At 46.1% G+C, this 18,714-nt stretch overlaps 1 protein-coding gene across 2 annotated transcripts in view; it reads left to right on the top strand.

Annotated features, from left to right (window-relative positions):
• Positions 1-1,729: 1,729 nt before the first annotated feature.
• LOC121576915 (spondin-1) overlaps positions 1,730-18,714 on the top strand; it is a 157,649-nt gene continuing 140,664 nt past the window's right edge. The window contains exons 1-2 of one of the 2 annotated variants that reach the window (XM_041890505.2): positions 1,731-1,946; positions 2,121-2,383. In XM_041890505.2, coding sequence (XP_041746439.1) covers positions 2,155-2,383 — 229 coding nt within the window. In that variant the 5' untranslated portion in view covers positions 1,731-1,946; positions 2,121-2,154. Of the gene's footprint in view, positions 2,384-18,714 lie in introns of both variants that reach the window. The other variant, XM_041890506.2, reaches the window with a different exon arrangement.

The following is an 18,714-nucleotide window of genomic DNA, read 5'->3' as shown; positions in this document are numbered from 1 at the left end:
ACTTTGCTGAAGCACCTTTGGCAGTGATTACAGCCTCAAGTCTTTTTGGGTATGACGCTACAAGCTTGGCACACCTGTATTTGGAGAATTTCTCCCATTCCTCTCTGCAGATCCTCTCAAGCTCAAGTCAGGTTGGATGGGGATCGTTGCTGCACAGCTATTTTCAGGTCTCTCCAGAGATGTTCGATCGGGTTCAAGTCCGGGCTCTGGCTGGGCCCCTCAAGGACATTGAGACTTGTCCCGAAGCCACTCCTGCGTTGTCTTGGCTGTGTGCTTAGGGTTGTTGTCCTGTTGGTAGGTGAACCTTCACCCCAGTATGAGTTCCTGAGCAGGTTTTCATCAAGGATCTCTGTACTTTGCTCTGTTCATCTTTGCCTCGATCCTGACTAGCCTCCCAGTCCCTGCCGCTGAAAAACATCCACACAGCATGATGCTGCCGCCACCATGCTTCACCGTAGGGATGGTGACAGGTTTCCTCCAGACGTGACACTTGGCATTCAGGCCATAGAGTTCAATCTTGGTTTCATCAGACCAGAGAATCTTGTTTCTCATCATCTGAGAGTCTTTAGGTGCCTTTTGGTAAATTCCAACCTGGCTGTCATGTGCCTTTTACTGAGGAGTGGCTTCCGTCTGGCTACTCTACCATAAAGGCCTGATTGGTGGAGTGCTGCAGAGATGGTTGTCCTTCTGGAAGGTTCTCCCATCTCCACAGAGGAACTCCAGAGCTCTGTCAGAGTGACCATCGGGTTCTTGGTCACCTCCCTGACCAAGGCCCTTCTCCCCCGATTGCTCAGTTTGGCCGGGCGGCCAGCTCTAGGAAGAGTCTTGGTGGTTCCAAACTTCTGCCATTTCAGAATGATGGAGGCCACTGTGTCCTTGGGGACCTTCAATGCTGCAGAAATGTTTTGTTACCCTTCCCCAGATCTGTGCCTCGACAGAATCCTGTCTTGGAGATCTACGGACAATTCCATCGACCTCATGGCTTGGTTTTTGCTCTGACATGCATTGTCAACTGTGGGACCTTATATAGACAGGTGTGTGCCTTTCCAAGTCTTGTCCAATCAATTGAATTTACCACAGGTGGACTCCAATCAAGTTGTAGAAACATCTCAAGGATGATCAATGGAAACAGAATGCACCTGAGCTCAATTTTGAGTCTCATAGCAAAGGGTCTGAATACTTATGAGTTCTTTGTTTTTTAAATATTTTTAATACATTTGCAAAAATGTCTAAAAACCTGTTTTCGTTTTGTCATTATAGGGTATTGTGTGTAGATTACTGAGAATTTTATTTTTATAATTCATTTTAGAATAAGGCTGTAACATAACAAAATGTGGAAAAAGTCAAGGGGTCTGAATACTTTCCGAAGGCACTATATATATTTCATATATACATTTACCAAAAAATATATGGGGGATTCTAAATGATGCAGACAATTACGTTGATGGAAGCCACAATCTATATGCAATATTAAAGCTGATCTACCCCTTAAAAATTAAAATAAAAAATCAAATCAAATCATGCACTTTTATATAGACATTATAATTGTTTCATCGTCAAAAGTAAATAATTGAGACATGTTTTTGACTCACCAAACGATTGTGTCTCCATTACCATTAATAACATGTTTTACGCAAAGAAAAGACGCACAATTGTTATGAGCGCGTTGATGTAATTTACTTGTGAGATCCACGGCTGTGCAAACATTGGCCAACAGCTTTCCTGCGTCTCACCAAGAATGTCGAACGCTCCTCGGTCACAGGCTCACAGCGGCCATTGGTTGAAATGTCTGGGTTTTGTTTAAACTCTGCTGCCTTCATCGCTTCAATCTAGTCGTTTCAATGCTGCGGTTCGCTATTTCCCGGACGCTGAGAATTAGCCTACTCCCTTAACTCATCATTCAAGCCACCTATCACCGCTTTCCTCTCAAATCAGTGTAACTATAGGTACTGAAGCATTGCCATTGAATTTCAAAATCCGTCCGTCTGTGATGGATTCACCGCGGTTTCTCAAACTATTTATTACTTAAGTTTCAGGGCTAAATAGTTTGCAGGTATTTATTTTCGTGGGGACTGTGGGGAGAGAATTTATACTCCTATATTTTTGTTTGGTTTTTATAGGTGGAATAAAGAGCTTCGCACCACAACATACGTTATGGGAATATATATGCATTTGCTGCTTTTGCAGTATTTGGTGTCGAGTTTTTTGTGCAATGCTCTCGCTTTCGTCGAAGAACCCACAGATAAGCATGCGAAGTCGGATGGATATTGCGGCAGGATTTTACGGGCACAGACACAGGGTACACGGAGAGATGGCTACAATGAGTTTCGGCTAAGAGTCGAGGGGGACCCCGAAAACTACCAACCTGCAAGCACCTACAGAGGTATGCAGCTAGAGCACATTTTACTTACAGTTACTTGCTTGGCTTTTGTTATACCACCAAATTGAAGTGGCTTTGAAAATGACAACTAGCCTAACACCAAAGTCAAGTTTAGGTTCTGTGCACAAGTAACTTCATTTCGCAAATGTAGCTAACCTGAGTACTTATCACAACTCATTGTCACTTGAAATGCAAAACATTTAGGGCCAGTTCGAAAGTTACTGGGGGGGAGTTGGTCCAACTTAAGGTGTCATAAAACAAATGCACCCCCTCCACAATGCAGTGTTAATTTTGGCACTCTTTTTTAGATTTAGTCTAGTCTTAGTCATTTTGACAAAAATATAATTAAGTCTTAGTCAAATTTTTTCATTTAAATAATTACTTAGTCTAGTTATTGTCAAAATGATGAAAACAGAGGGCCATTTTAGTCAACTAAATGCCCTTTCATTTGAGTCACATCACATTTGTATTGCCTCATTAACTTATAGTAAACATAAATCACTGACTTCCATTTGAACAAACATACATAGCCTTGTCCTACCAACATATTCTTCTGCGTAACATCATATTTTCTTCCCAACCATAACATCATATTTTCTTCCCAAGTATAACATCATATTTTCTTCCCAACAGCAGAAATATGACAAACATGTAAAATAATATAAAAATTATCTGGCCATGTAATGGGACCTAATACAGCCTACATATTGCATATTACATACAAAACAAGCACACACACAAGCAGAGAGAGGGGGAGAGAAACAGAGAGTAGCACAATCACCAGATGCAACGTATTGGCAAAGTAGTATGGGTTGCGCCTCCGTCACTCAGTTGCCATTGTTATCAACGTTCCACAGACGTCGCAGCCACATTGATGTCCAAAAGTAGAATGGGGCTAATGACTGTTTCGCCCAGTGATGTAGTCAAGTCACTAAACCTCAAGTCAGAATCGAGTCCCAAGTCCCCTGTGTTCAAGTCCGATTACAAATCCGAGTCACCAATGGTCGAATCACGAGTTAAGTCACGAGTCCCTATGGCTGAAGTCCGAGTCCCCATGTTTGAGTCCTGGTCCAAGTGCTCAAGTCTGAGTCACTGGGTCCACATTAGCTCAAAATAAAGTTATTTACCCAGTCAGATATAGTGTAGTGGGATTTAGTCAATAAACTGTTTGCTATCCATTTCCCTTTCTTTCCATGCCACCAAATGTTTGCATATAGGCTACTGGTAATGTTACCAGGGCCACGCTCAGTTGCAAAACGTTCTTGTGCATTGCAGATAGAAATTCCATTAACAACGCCGACGTTATTCCTTATTCAACATGTCAGAGACGCATGTTTTTTTATACATAGCATATTTCTATCTGAACGTTCCAAAACGTTGCATCCTGCTGAACGCGCCCCAGGTTGTTAGCTATAGCTAGCTAACGAGGTAACGTGACTGAACAAGGTGTAGCCTAAACAAATAGTTAACTGGCCGGTCGGCAAGTAGCCTGGTTTTAGAAAAGCCTGGTATATGCTTTATGAATGTAAAATGCACAATAGAAAGAAAAAAAACGTAGCGCCGGTATTATGGGTCATATCTTTTGAATGGTAATGGCTAGAATCAAGGAATTTTCTCGGAGGATAAGAGGGAGACTTGGTTAGTACGTTGGTTACAGAACCTGGCTATGAAATGCAGTGGGGAAAGTGTGAGGGTTGAGTGAGACTACAAATTCAACAACCTTTCTACACTCAAGGGAGTATTGTATTGTTTTTAATTTCATAAAGCAGCTTGTGCTTCTTAACTAGGTAAAGGGTAACTAAGTAGAAGTCTGGTGGTGACTGGTTAGCTACAGAGAAGCAAGCGTCGCCTGCGCGGTGTGTGTACTCTGAGCAGGAGGAGCCTGTCTGCCCACACTCATCGCTTGCTCCCCCGCAGCTCACCAGCTGATGTAGGCTAGGCTGTGTGTACCAGGTTTGCCACATCCTTCCCACTGCTGAACAGAACTGTGCTGCTAATATGAATTGTGCTTAACACTGAAAATCTCTCAATCTCTCCAAAAACTTTTGTCCATTCCATTTAGTAGTCAGATATTAGTCAACTTAAATTATTTTTTGTTTTGTTTAGTTCTAGTTTTTTTTCTGGTTCTATTTAGTCAGTTATAGGCTTGTCAATTGAAAAATAGGTGTTTGACCAATATTTTGCTCACTATGTACTCACTATGTATTTTTTTCTTCTTCACATAACCCTCCCCTTGTACTGTAACAAATTGCACACCCTCCCATCTCATAGAATTAACTCAAAATAATGTTTACAACCACAAATAATAATGACTGTAGCGACCCTGTGTTTATAAACGTGGATATCGACTTTGCCACTTCAGCATGCTTTTATGGCACTGCCAATGCCACGCAGGGCTATGGGACAGAAGGTTGCGGGTTTGTCGACCACCACGGACGAACGCACTCTCCCTGCCTTTTTCATTACACTACGATCAGAGCCGGCTGCAGATAATGATCAGCTAGGGGGAAATCAGATTTTCAACATTTTGATGCCATATTTATAATTGTATTAAATATATGCAATGACTTTTCCACCAACATATTTCTGAGCCAATGCACCACACAACCAATAAACAAAGCATAACCACTTCGGGCACTTCAATATCATGGTTTGCTTTTTCAAAACCACAATAAATGGACTATGTCAACCTCGACAAACAGAAAATACCTCCCTCCCTACCTTTCAGGCCTACCCAGTATCAAATAATTTTCAACTTTTTGGTGTTTTGTAACAGATGTCTCTTTCCATTCATCAAATGGCCACTGCACATTTTGAATTGATTGATTTTATTTGTCAGTATTTTATTATATATATATATATATATATACAGTGGGGAAAAAAAGTATTTAGTCAGCCACCAATTGTGCAAGTTCTCCCACTTAAAAAGATGAGAGAGGCCTGTAATTTTCATCATAGGTACACGTCAACTATGACAGACAAAATGAGAAAAAAAAATCCAGAAAATCACATTGTAGGATTTTTAATGAATTTATTTGCAAATTATGGTGGAAAATAAGTATTTGGTCACCTACAAACAAGCAAGATTTCTGGCTCTCACAGACCTGTAACTTCTTCTTTAAGAGGCTCCTCTGTCCTCCACTCGTTACCTGTATTAATGGCACCTGTTTGAACTTGTTATCAGTATAAAAGACACCTGTTCACAACCTCAAACAGTCACACTCCAAACTCCACTATGGCCAAGACCAAAGAGCTGTCAAAGGACACCAGAAACAAAATTGTAGACCTGCACCAGGCTGGGAAGACTGAATCTGCAATAGGTAAGCAGCTTGGTTTGAAGAAATCAACTGTGGGAGCAATTATTAGGAAATGGAAGACATACAAGACCACTGATAATCTCCCTCGATCTGGGGCTCCACGCAAGATCTCACCCTGTGGGGTCAAAATGATCACAAGAACGGTGAGCAAAAATCCCAGAACCACACGGGGGGACCTAGTGAATGACCTGCAGAGAGCTGGGACCAAAGTAACAAAGCCTACCATCAGTAACACACTACGCTGCCAGGGACTCAAATCCTGCAGTACAAGACGTGTCCCCCTGCTTAAGCCAGTACATGTCCAGGCCCGTCTGAAGTTTGCTAGAGTGCATTTGGATGATCCAGAAGAGGATTGGGAGAATGTCAGATGAAACCAAAATATAATTTTTTGGTAAAAACTCAACTCGTCGTGTTTGGAGGACAAAGAATGCTGAGTTGCATCCAAAGAACACCATACCTACTGTGAAGCATGGGGGTGGAAACATCATGCTTTGGGGCTGTTTTTCTGCAAAGGGACCAGGACGACTGATCCGTGTAAAGGAAAGAATGAATGGGGCCATGTATCATGAGATTTTGAGTGAAAACCTCCTTCCACCATTAAGGGCATTGAAGATGAAACGTGGCTGGGTCTTTCAGCATGACAATGATCCCAAACACACCGCCCGGGCAACGAAGGAGTGGCTTCGTAAGAAGCATTTCAAGGTCCTGGAGTGGCCTAGCCAGTCTCCAGATCTCAACCCCATAGAAAATCTTTGGCGGGAGTTGAAAGTCCGTATTGCCCAGCGACAGCCCCAAAACATCACTGCTCTAGAGGAGATCTGCATGGAGGAATGGGCCAAAATACCAGCAACAGTGTGTGAAAACCTTGTGAAGACTTACAGAAAACGTTTGACCTGTGTCATTGCCAACAAAGGGTATATAACAAAGTATTGAGAAACTTTTGTTATTGACCAAATACTTATTTTCCACCATAATTTGCAAATAAATTCATAAAAAATCCTACAATGTGATTTTCTGGATTTTTTCCCCTCATTTTCTCTGTCATAGTTGACGTGTACCTATGATGAAAATTACAGGCCTCTCTCATATTTTTAAGTGGGAGAACTTGCACAATTGGTGGCTGACTAAATACTTTTTTTCCCCACTGTATATATATATATACAAACAAACTCACACACAAAGTACAAAGATGTTTTAAAGTGACCGGGATTGCACAATAAAGTCAAGGACACAAACATTTTATTTTACATAAATACATATACAGTGGGGGAAAAAAGTATTTAGTCAGCCACCAATTGTGCAAGTTCTCCCACTTAAAAATATGAGAGAGGCCTGTAATTTTCATCATAGGTACACGTCAACTATGACAGAGAAAATGAGGGGAAAAAAATCCAGAAAATCACATTGTAGGATTTTTTATGAATTTATTTGCAAATTATGGTGGAAAATAAGTATTTGGTCAATAACAAAAGTTTCTCAATACTTTGTTATATACCCTTTGTTGGCAATGACACAGGTCAAACGTTTTCTGTAAGTCTTCACAAGGTTTTCACACACTGTTGCTGGTATTTTGGCCCATTCCTCCATGCAGATCTCTTCTAGAGCAGTGATGTTTTGGGGCTGTCGCTGGGCAACACGGACTTTCAACTCCCTCCAAAGATTTTCTATGGTGTTGAGATCTGGAGACTGGCTAGGCCACTCCAGGACCTTGAAATGCTTCTTACGAAGCCACTCCTTCGTTGCCCGGGCGGTGTGTTTGGGATCATTGTCATGCTGAAAGACCCAGCCACGTTTCATCTTCAATGCCCTTGCTGATGGAAGGAGGTTTTCACTCAAAATCTCACGATACATGGCCCCATTCATTCTTTCCTTTACACGCGATCAGTCGTCCTGGTCCCTGCAGAAAAACAGCCCCAAAGCATGATGTTTCCACCCCCATGCTTCACAGTAGGTATGGTGTTCTTTGGATGCAACTCAGCATTCTTTGTCCTCCAAACACGACGAGTTGAGTTTTTACCAAAAAGTTATATTTTGGTTTCATCTGACCATATGACATTCTCCCAATCCTCTTCTGGATCATCCAAATGCACTCTAGCAAACTTCAGACGGGCCTGGACATGTACTGGTTTAAGCAGGTGGACACGTCTGGCACTGCAGGATTTGAGTCCCTGGCGGCGTAGTGTGTTACTGATGGTAGGCTTTGTTACTTTGGTCCCAGCTCTCTGCAGGTCATTCACTAGGTCCCCCCGTGTGGTTCTGGGATTTTTGCTCACCGTTCTTGTGATCATTTTGACCACGGGGTGAGATCTTGTGTGGAGCCCCATATCGAGGGAGATTATCAGTGGTCTTGTATGTCTTCCATTTCCTAATAATTGCTCCCACAGTTGATTTCTTCAAACCAAGCTGCTTACCTATTGCAGATTCGGTCTTCCCAGCCTGGTGCAGGTCTACAATTTTGTTTCTGGTGTCCTTTGACAGCTCTTTGGTCTTGGCCATAGTGGAGTTTGGAGTGTGACTGTTTGAGGTTGTGGACAGGTGTCTTTTATACTGATAACAAGTTCAAACAGGTGCCATTAATACAGGTAACGAGTGGAGGACAGAGGAGCCTCTTAAAGAAGAAGTTACAGGTCTGTGAGAGCCAGAAATCTTGCTTGTTTGTAGGTGACCAAATACTTATTTTCCACCATAATTTGCAAATAAATTCATTAAAAATTCCTACAATGTGATTTTCTGGAGAAAAAAAATCTCAATTTGTCTGTCATAGTTGACGTGTACCTATGATGGAAATTACAGGTCTCTCTCATCTTTTTAAGTGGGAGAACTTGCACAATTGGTGGCTGACTAAATACTTTTTTTCCCCCACTGTATACAGTTGCATAGATACAGACAAAACAATGTTCGACCTCCAGATGAGTATGAGGGGGTAGTTTATGTACAAGTCTTACAAGCTTGTTTTGACTGGTCTGTAGCTTATTCTTTAGATGTTTGGGGCTGCTGGTGATGTGCAGGCATAATCAAAGTGACACTGGACTAGCGCACTTGCCAGAGCCTTTGGGGTGTATATAGCTAGGTGAAAGATTTCCATGCAAATATTCTAAAATCTGCATAAAAACAATATGCGCATTTGTGAGTTGTGCTTCCATGCTGTTTAATTAGTGGGCTACCGTCTTGAAGGGTACTGAAAACATATATAAACGCAACATGTAAAGTGTTGGTCCCATGTTTCATGAGCTGAAATAAAAGATCCCAGAAATTTTCCATGCACACAAAAAGCTTATTTCTCTCACATTTTGTGCACAAATTTGTTTACATCCCTGTTAGTGAGCATTTCTCCTTTGCCAAGATAATCTATCCACCTGACAGGTGTGGCATATCAAGAAGCTGATTAAACAGCATGATTATTACACAGGTGCACCTTGTGCTGGGGATAATAAAAGGCAACTCTAAAATGTGCAGTTTTGTCACACAACACAATGCCACAGATGCCTCCAGTTTTGAGGGAGCGTGCAATTGGCATGCTGACTGCAGGAATGTCCACCAGAGCTGTTGCCAGAGACTTTAATGTTCATTTCTCGACCATAAAAAAAAACGTCGTTTTAGAGAATTTGGCAGTGCGTCCAACCGGCCTCACAACCGCAGACCACGTGTAACCATGCCAGCCCAGGAACTCCACATCTGGCTTCTTCACCTGTGTCACACCCTGGCTCTGGGACTCTATATGTTGAGCCAGGGTGTGTTCATTCTATGTGTTGTGTTTCTATGTCGGGAGTTCTAGTTGTTGTATTTCTATGTTGGCTAGAGTGACTCCCAATCAGAGGCAACGAGTGTCAGCTGTCGTTGGTTGTCTCTGATTGGGAGCCATATTTAAACTGTCTGTTTTCCCTTTGTGTTTGTGGGTTCTTGTTCCGTGTTGGTCATTGTTACCGTGGACTTCACGAGTCGTTTCTTGTTTTGTTTATTGTTGTCTATTATCACTAAAGATAATGAAGTTTAAACATGTTCGTTCATCACGCTGCGCCTTGGTCTATTCCCTACGACGATCGTGACAGAAGAACCCACCAAGTAAGGACCAAGCAGCGTGTCCCGGGGCAGAACTTGGACTGGACATGGGAGGAAGCGCCGGGAAAGGCCCTGGCGAAAGAGGAGCAGCGGCGTCAGCAGTGTCAACGTCAGACAGGCGAGAGGCAACCCCAGAAAATGTTTAGGGGGGGGGCACACGGCATGGACGACGGGGCTGACGGAGGCAGAAAAGGGGCGGATTCAGAAGGCCACCAGGTTACGGGGGCCACTGGTCAAAGCGGGGAAGGAAGGTGTAGAGGCACGGCGAGAGGTACTGGGGTGTGTTACCAGTCCGGTCCGGCCCGTTCCAGATCCCGAGGTAGAGCCAGTGGTGTGTGTCCCCAGTACGGTCCGGCCTGTTCCGGCCCCTCGCACCAAGTGTACGGTGCGCGTCGCCAGCCCGGTCCGGCCTGTCCCTGCTCCTCGCACCAAGCCTACGGTATGCGTCGCCAGCCCGGTCCGGCCTGTCCCTGCTCCACGCACCAAGCCTACGGGGTGCGTCGTCAGCCCAGTCCGGCCTGTCCCTGCTCCACGCACCAAGCCTACGGTGTGCGTCGCCAGGCCCAGTCCGGCCTGTCCCTGCTCCACGCACCAAGCCTACGGTGTGCGTCACCAGCCCGGTCCGGCCTGTTCCTGCTACTCGCACCAAGCCTACGGTGCGCGTCGCCAGCCCGGCCCGGCCTGTCCCTTCTCCACGCACCAAGCCTACGGTGTGCGTCGCCAGCCCGGCCCGGTCTGTTCCTGCCACTCGCACCAAGCCAGGGGTGCGAGTCGTCAGCCTGGTCCAGCCCGTTCCTGCTACTCGCACCAAGCCAGGGGTGCGAGTCGTCAGCCTGGTCCAGCCCGTTCCTGCTACTCGCACCAAGCCAGGGGTGCGAGTCGTCAGCCTGGTAAAGCCCGTTGCTGCTCCACGCACCAAGCCAGGGGTGCGAGTCGTCAGCCCGGTAAAGCCCGTTCCGGCTCCACGCACCAAGCCAGGGGTGCGCATCGTCAGCCCGGTCCGGCCCGTTGCTGCTCCACGCACCAAGCCAGGGGTGCGCGTCGTCAGTCCGGCACAACCCGTGCCTGGGTCACCGGTGCCTAATCAGGTACCGGTCAACTGCTCCACAACGGAGCTGAAGCTAACCGCTCCTGCTACGTCCAGTTCAGCTCCAGCCAGCGGGGCCAGACCGGACCTGGGGCGCTATGGGGGGTTTATTGGAGGGTGGTGGGCAAGGCCGGAGCCAGAACCGCCGCCGAGGAGGTATGCCCACCCAGCCCTCCCCTGTTTTGCTCTTGTTGAGGCGCGGTCGCAGTCCGCGCCTTTAGGGGGGGGTACTGTCACACCCTGGCTCTGGGACTCTATATGTTGAGCCAGGGTGTGTTCATTCTATGTGTTGTGTTTCTATGTCGGGAGTTCTAGTTGTTGTATTTCTATGTTGGCTAGAGTGACTCCCAATCAGAGACTCCCTAGAGTGACTCCCTGTCGTTGGTTGTCTCTGATTGGGAGCCATATTTAAACTGTCTGTTTTCCCTTTGTGTTTGTGGGTTCTTGTTCCGTGTTGGTCATTGTTACCGTGGACTTCACGAGTCGTTTCTTGTTTTGTTTATTGTTGTCTATTATCACTAAAGATAATGAAGTTTAAACATGTTCGTTCATCACGCTGCGCCTTGGTCTATTCCCTACGACGATCGTGACAACCTGCTGGATCGTCTGAGACCAGCCACCCAGACAGCTGATGAAACTGAGGAGTATTTCTGTCTGTAATGAAGCCCTTTTGTGTGGAAAAACTTATTCTGATTGGATGGGCCTGGCTCCACAGTGGGTGGGCCTGGCTCACCCATGGCTTTGCCCCTGCCCAGTCATGTGAAATCCATAGATTAGGGCCAGATTGATTTATTTCAATTGACTGATTTCCTTATATGAACTGTAACAAAATAGGTAATTGTTGCATTTATAGTTTTGTTCAGTATATTTTGGACGAACGTGCGCATGCCTACAGGAGACTTTTGAAGCAGCCTAATCAGATTAAAACATTGTGACTGCTTGTGTTTATTCCACATATCAAATATTTAGGCTATATTGAAGTGTTAGGTTCTAGGTGAGTGAGGAATAGCCGCTCGGATTGGAGAGGAGGCAGAGCATGTTAAGCTTTCCTGAATAACTGGGACTGCCAAGAGGATATGTTGCCACATTATAGGATGACTTGGGAGAATGATGATCTGCAACAGACAGCGCATTCAGTATCAGAAGTAAAAATACAGCCAGACTGGCCTGCTACTGTGCCTTTCTAGACCTTATTAACTGTCGAGAGTAGACCCACAACTGATCCAAATTAAATGAAACATTCAAATCACAGGGGTTAAGGGCTGTTATTCAAATGATATTTTCACTGCAGCCTATAGTCGAATTTTGTACTCACTTGAAAACAATAATGCATTAATTGCATTGTGGTGTTGTAGGCTCATCTATGTAGGATAATTGTATTGGCCCTAAACAAGATCAATAGACTCAATGGTTACTAAAATGTGAAGAGGTTTGTCCATGATAAGGCGTTGCTCTGCTTTCTTGACATCTAAATCAACCAGGCAGGTCCTACAGGCCCTAGTTTTTTGTTGCACCTGGACTACTGCCCAGTTGTATGGTCATGTGCTGCAAAAAGGACATAGGTAAATTGCAGTTGGTCCAGAACAGAGCAGCACTTAGATGTACACGCGGGAAAGTGTCAGTAACATGCATGTCAGTCTCTCCTGGCTCAAAGTTGAGGAGAGATTGACTGCATCACTATTGGTCTTTGTGCGAGGTGTTGATGGGTTAAAGGTACCGAACTGTCTATTCAAGCAGTTGGCACAGATTAAAAAAACATATAAAAGACCACCTTACGGCACAATGGGGACTGTGAAGAAACACAGACATTTGTATATATTTTGTATTGTATTTTGCACTGTATTATGTAGTGTTATGTATATTATGTAATTTATTTGTTGTTTTGTTTCCTGTTTGGACTCCAGGAAGAGTCTACATACTGAAATAGGGGAGCTTTTTGAGCTGCTTGTCTTCACTGTTCTAACATGCACAATGACCTCTCCACTGCCTATCTGCTGTTTCTGTTTGTTCTTCTGCTCATATTGAACATTGATGCAGCTTTGAATGCTTTTATGTGTGGTATGATTGCTAGTTAGTCTATTGCAGATCTAGATAAACGATCCACCTACCACTATTGTCACTAAATGGTGGAGAGAAGGCAGGATAGACACTTAGACTGGTAGACTCTACTGACCTGTGGTATAGTAAAAGTTAGCACGTGGAGAAGTACCAAAACACCTTGATATATGGGAGGCGCATGCAAGCAGATTAAGAAATTTGGCTAGGATGGAAGAAATTATATTGTAAAATCTGCAAAAGAGCAAATGTAAACCAGGGACAAACACTACCCAATAAAAAAACACAAAACCCTCCCCAAAGCAAATAAAAAGTTTTACAACCCTCCCCTATTTTCGATCTGTCCCTTATCAATTGGACCTGCGTTGAACACAAATATCAGTGAAAGTAACACAAGTTTGTTATTGCAGCTATTGCAGCTATGCCATGGGGGGGGGTCATATGTCATATATTACTGATGTAATAAAGGTGTTCATTGGTCTGTGGTAGGTGGCTCAATATCACACTCTCCCGAAGGTAGGGGGCAATGTAGTGACCTTAACCCGACACCTAGTGATCTCATTAAGAGGTTTGACCCTCTTGGTGTAACGGTTAAGATATTGGCTTGACGGGCGCTGTTAGGGCTCCCGGTTAGGGCTACCCCATGAATTTGCTACAATACCAATTATTTTACATTTACAGAAGGATTACTTTTTTTTGCCAGACATGCAGAGATGCGATTTGCCACCTGGTTATCAGAAGGGGGAAAGGAGAAAATGAATTGTGTGTCGTTTGCGTAGCAATGATAGGAGAGACCGTGTGAGGATATGACAGAGCCAAGTGACTTGGTGTATAGAGATAATAGGAGAGGGCCTAGAAATGAGCCCTGGGGGACACCAGTGGTGAGAGCACGTGGTGCGGAGACAGATTCTAGTCACGCCACCTGGTAGGAGCGACCTGTCAGGTAGGACGCAATCCAAGAGTGAGCAGGGCCGGAGATGCCCAACTCGGAGAGGGTGAAGAGGAGGATCTGATGGTTCACAGTAACAAAGGCAGAAGATAGGTTTAGAAGGATAATAGCAGAGGAGAGAGAGTTAGCTTTAGCAGTGCGGAGAGCCTCCATGGCACAGAGAAGAGCAGTCTCAGTTGAATGACCAGTCTTGAAACCTGACTGGTTTGGATCAAGAAGGTCATTCTGAGAGAGATAGCAGGAGAGTTGGCTAGAGACGGCACGCTCAAGAGTTTTGGAGAGAAAAGAAAGAAGGGATACTGGTCTGTAGTTGTTGACATCGGAGGGATCGAGTGTAGGTTTTTTGAGGAGGGGTGCAACTTTCGCTCTCTTGAAGACGGAAGGGACATGGCCAGCGGTCAAGAATGAGTTGATGAGCGAGGTGAGGTAAGGGAGAAGGTCTCCGGAAATGGTCTGGAGAAGAGAGGAGGGGATAGGGTCAAGCGGGCAGGTGGTTGGGTGGCCGGCCGTCACAAGTCACAAGATTTCATCTGGAGAGAGAGGGGAGAAAGAAGTCAAAGCATAGGGTAGGGCAGTGTGAGCAGGGCCAGCGGTGTCATTTGACTTAATAAATGAGGATCGGATGTCGTCAACCTTCTTTTCAAAATGGTTGACGAAGTCATCCACAGAGAGGGAGGAGGGAGGGGGAGGAGGAAGAGGATTCAGCAGGGAGGAGAAGGTGGCAAAGTGATTCCTAAGGTTAGAGGCAGAGGCTTGAAATTTAGAGTGGTAGAAAGTGGCTTTAGCAGCAGAAACAGAGGAAGAGAATGTAGAGAGGAGGGAGTGAAAAGATGACAGGTCCGCAGGGAGTCTAGTTTTCCTCCATTTCCGCTCGGCTGCCCGGAGCCCTGTTTTGTGAGCTTGCAATGAGTCGTCAAGCCACCGAGCAGGAGTGGAGGACCGAGTCGGCCGGGAGGATAGGAGAGTCAAAAGATGCAGAAAGGGAGGAGAGGAGGGTTGAGGAGGCAGAATCAGGAGATCGGAGGGAGAAGGATTTAGCAGAGGGAAGAGATGATAGGATGGAAGAGGACAGAGTAGCGGGAGAGTGAGAGCGAAGGTTGCGACGGCACATTACCATCTGAGTAGGGGCAGAGTGAGTAGTGTTGGAGGAGAGCGAGAGAGAAAAGGATACAAAGTAGTGGTTGGAGACTTGGAGGGGAGTTGCAGTGAGATTAGTAGAAGAACAGCATCTAGTAAAGATGAGGTCAAGCGTATTGCCTGCCTTGTGAGTAGGGGGGGGGGATGGTGAGAGGGTGAGGTCAAAATAGGAAAGGAGTGGAAAGAAGGAGGCAGAGAGAAATGAGTCAAAGGCAGACGTAGGGAGGTTAAAGTCACCCAGAACTGTGAGGGGTGAGCCATCCTCAGGAAAGGAACTTATCAAGGCGTCAAGCTCATTGATGAACTCTCCAAGGGAACCTGGAGGGCGATAAATGATAAGGATGTTAAGCTTGAATGGGCTAGTGACTGTGACAGCATGGAATTCAAATGAGGAGATAGACAGATGGGTCAGGGGGAAAAGAGAGAATGTCCACTTGGGAGAGATGAGGATTCCTGTGCCACCGCCGTGCTAACCAATAGTGTGTTAACATGCTAAACAGATCTTTTGTGTTCGTGTCTAACGTTGTGTAAAGTTTTGGGGTTAGTTTTGACAGTTTGAGTGAGTACGTCGTCAACTTATTCAGCCAGTTAGTTAGCTAGCTAGAATAGTTAGCATATTAGCTAGCCATTGCTCTCTGTCAATGAACCAACCCCTACTCCCACGGTATGAAACACACAGAGAGAGCCAAGCTAACGTTCATTGTCACTTCAAAAAATCCTCTCAGCACTCAGGTGAAACTTCATCTTTCTTTTTTTTTGAAGAAAAGTTGTTTCCCCTCTATCAATTACATTATTTTATAACTGTTGTTTAAAGTTGCTATATATAACTTTTTGGTTGACCCAACCAAATTCACATAGAAATGTGTGTTATAGATCTGTCACTCATTTAAAGCAAGTCTAAGAAGTGGTAGACCTGTTCTATGTGCACTATTTCTATGCTTCCCTTAAGTTTAGTTTTTGCATCTTTTACTTTCGGTTTTGTACACGAGCTTCAAACAGCTGAAAATACAATATTTCTGGTTATGGAAAATGTATTTCACAGCGGTTTATTTGGTACAATGATTCTCTACACTATACTTGCTTGTTTTGACACTTAAACTGAAATATAATATATATATTGTGATGTCACGAGAGGCTACAGCTTCCAGCGGGATTGCCCAAGTAGTGCAAGGAGACCAGGTTCAACCAAAACAAGGATTTTATTAAAGGTCTTCGGCAACTAACGAAATAATAACACCATTCTGTCTCTCCCAGAGCCCAACCTCGAGACCGTGTCTCTTCTCTTTCACCAAACTTCAGCCCATCAGCCCCCTTATTGGTTTCAGCTGCGTGGGAAGATTGGCCACAGAGGGTTGGAGTTCCCGACCATACCAGCAGATGGAGCCATAGCTGTCTGGGTTTGCAGCCATCTCAGGGGGATGTAACGTCCCTCCAGGACACAGCCTCTCGTGACATCACACATCCCCCTCCTCGGGACCGACGTCCTCGTCGGGGTAAAGGCAGCGAAGAAGGCATCACGCCGGGAGAGGGCGTCCGCATTGCCGTGGTGCTTGCCAGCCTGCTCTCTCTTCAACTCCTCCACCTCTAGGACCAGGGACTCAGCCTCCTGTTGTCTCTCCTTGAGTTTCTTACTGAACGCATCAGCCTTGGTTTTAGCAGAGTTTAGCTTCTGTTGAGCAGCTTTCAGTTCCTTCTCTCTCTCTGCCTCCGCATTCTTCATCTTGTTCTCCAACACCTTGTACTTCTCCTCTGCCTTCTTCTGGACCTCCTTACTACTGCGCAGGGTCTCCTCACACTCCTCGATGGTCCTGCGCAGCCTCTCCAGCTCCTCCTGTTGCTTAGGGAAGGAGCTCTGTTGGAGTTTAGCCTGGAGGATATCTAACTCTTCTGTCTTCATGTCTAACTGTTGCTTTAACAAACGATACCTCTCAGCGGTCCCCTTCAGACCAGACAGTTCTTTGTCCAGATTCTGTAGCTCCGTCTCTGTGTCGGTCTGGGCACCTGCCATCCCTATCAGAGCCCGGGCGGGAGTGAGTAACTCGGAGGATTGCACCGGAGCCTTCCCAGGATGAGTCTTGCCTCTCCGTTTCCGAGGTACTCGGGTTATCCTCTCCTGAGACTCTCTCCAGAGTGGGTAAAAGGCTGGGCAGTCTCGTCCAATTAGGACAGGGACGGGGAGGGAATCAACCACCCCCGCCGTCGTGTGTATGGTTCCCCGTGTGCTGGTCATTGTAAGTTCAGTAATGGGGTATTCTCTGGTGTCCCCATGGACACAGGAAACTGGGAGGACTTTCCCCGGGGGTCAGACACGTTGGGCCCACCAAATCCTTACGCACCAGGGTGGCCCGGCTACCAGAATCCAGTAAGGCCTCCACATCATGGTGATTCACAGTTACCGGCCAGGTGGGGGGTCGATCTGGGCCGCCATCTACGACTCCCAAGAGCGAGGCAAAACGGTGTGTGGGTGCTGAGCTGGAGGACTCCGCAGTGGGCATAGGTTCATCGGCTGGTTTCCCACACTGCCAGGAGATATGTCCCATCTCCCCACACCGGTAACACTGTCGAAGTTTCCCCCTCCTGGTGTACTCTTCTTGGACCCGCCTGGTTTCTGGCTCCCCCTGGAGCCGGGATAAGTCCTGACGTGGCTGGGTTCGAGACCTTGGGGTCCTTTGGACGGGTCCTTCCCATTTGTGGTGGGGCCGCACTCCTGGGGTCTTTTCGGGAAGCATTCAGCATCTCCGCTGTGGCCTGGTACTTTTCCACAGCTTCCACGGTCAGATCAGCCGTGGTCAAGGCCTGTTGACTGATGAACCGTTTTGCCTCATAAGGCAGGGGCGCGTAGGTAACGATCCACCACAACGGCCTCCACCACCGCTGCTGCTGTATTCCTCTGCGGATCCAGCCATTTCCTTGCGATTCGGACAAGTTCATGCATCTGCGCCCGAGGAGGTTGGTCTGGTTGGAAGGTCCAGCTGTGAAAGCGCTGGGCCATACCAAACTTTGTGAGTCCATATCTGCTGAGGATCTCAGACTTCAGGGCATCATAGTCAGTAACCTGGTCAGGGCCCAGGTCCCGGACAGCATTCAGCGCTTCCCCGGTTAGGAAGGGGGCTAACAGACCAACCCACTGTTGCTTGGGCCAGGCTTCCCTAGTGGCCGTGGCCTCAAATGCATGCAGGTATGCCTCAATGTCATCGGTAGCTCCCATCTTAGATATAAAGTCACTTGCCTTTATTGGGCGGGTATTTTGGACCACCCTCTGTCTCTGCAACTGCAATTCCTCTGCCTTCAGAAGGTTGGCTTTCTTTTGCTCCTCCAAGAGAGCCACGTTTGCTTGCATCTGGGCTTGCTGGCCAGCAACAAGGGCTTTCAATATGTCCTCCATTTCAGTCGGCGGGGAGCCTCCGGCCAACTTGGAAAACTGGGTGATCAAACCTTCGGTATCCTCCTCTGACATGCACTATTAACGCTTGAGCGTGCCCGTATTCTCCACCATCTGTGATGTCACGAGAGGCTACAGCTTCCAGCGGGATTGCCCAAGTAGTGCAAGGAGACCAGGTTCAACCAAAACAAGGATTTTATTAAAGGTCTTCGGCAACTAACGAAATAATAACACCATTCTGTCTCTCCCAGAGCCCAACCTCGAGACCGTGTCTCTTCTCTTTCACCAAACTTCAGCCCATCAGCCCCCTTATTGGTTTCAGCTGCGTGGGAAGATTGGCCACAGAGG

This window comes from Coregonus clupeaformis, chromosome 11, assembly GCF_020615455.1.
Source record: "Coregonus clupeaformis isolate EN_2021a chromosome 11, ASM2061545v1, whole genome shotgun sequence".
NCBI lineage: Eukaryota > Metazoa > Chordata > Actinopteri > Salmoniformes > Salmonidae > Coregonus > Coregonus clupeaformis.
The sequence above is the reverse complement of the archived record's forward strand: the minus strand, read 5'-3'. Positions and strand labels throughout refer to the sequence as shown.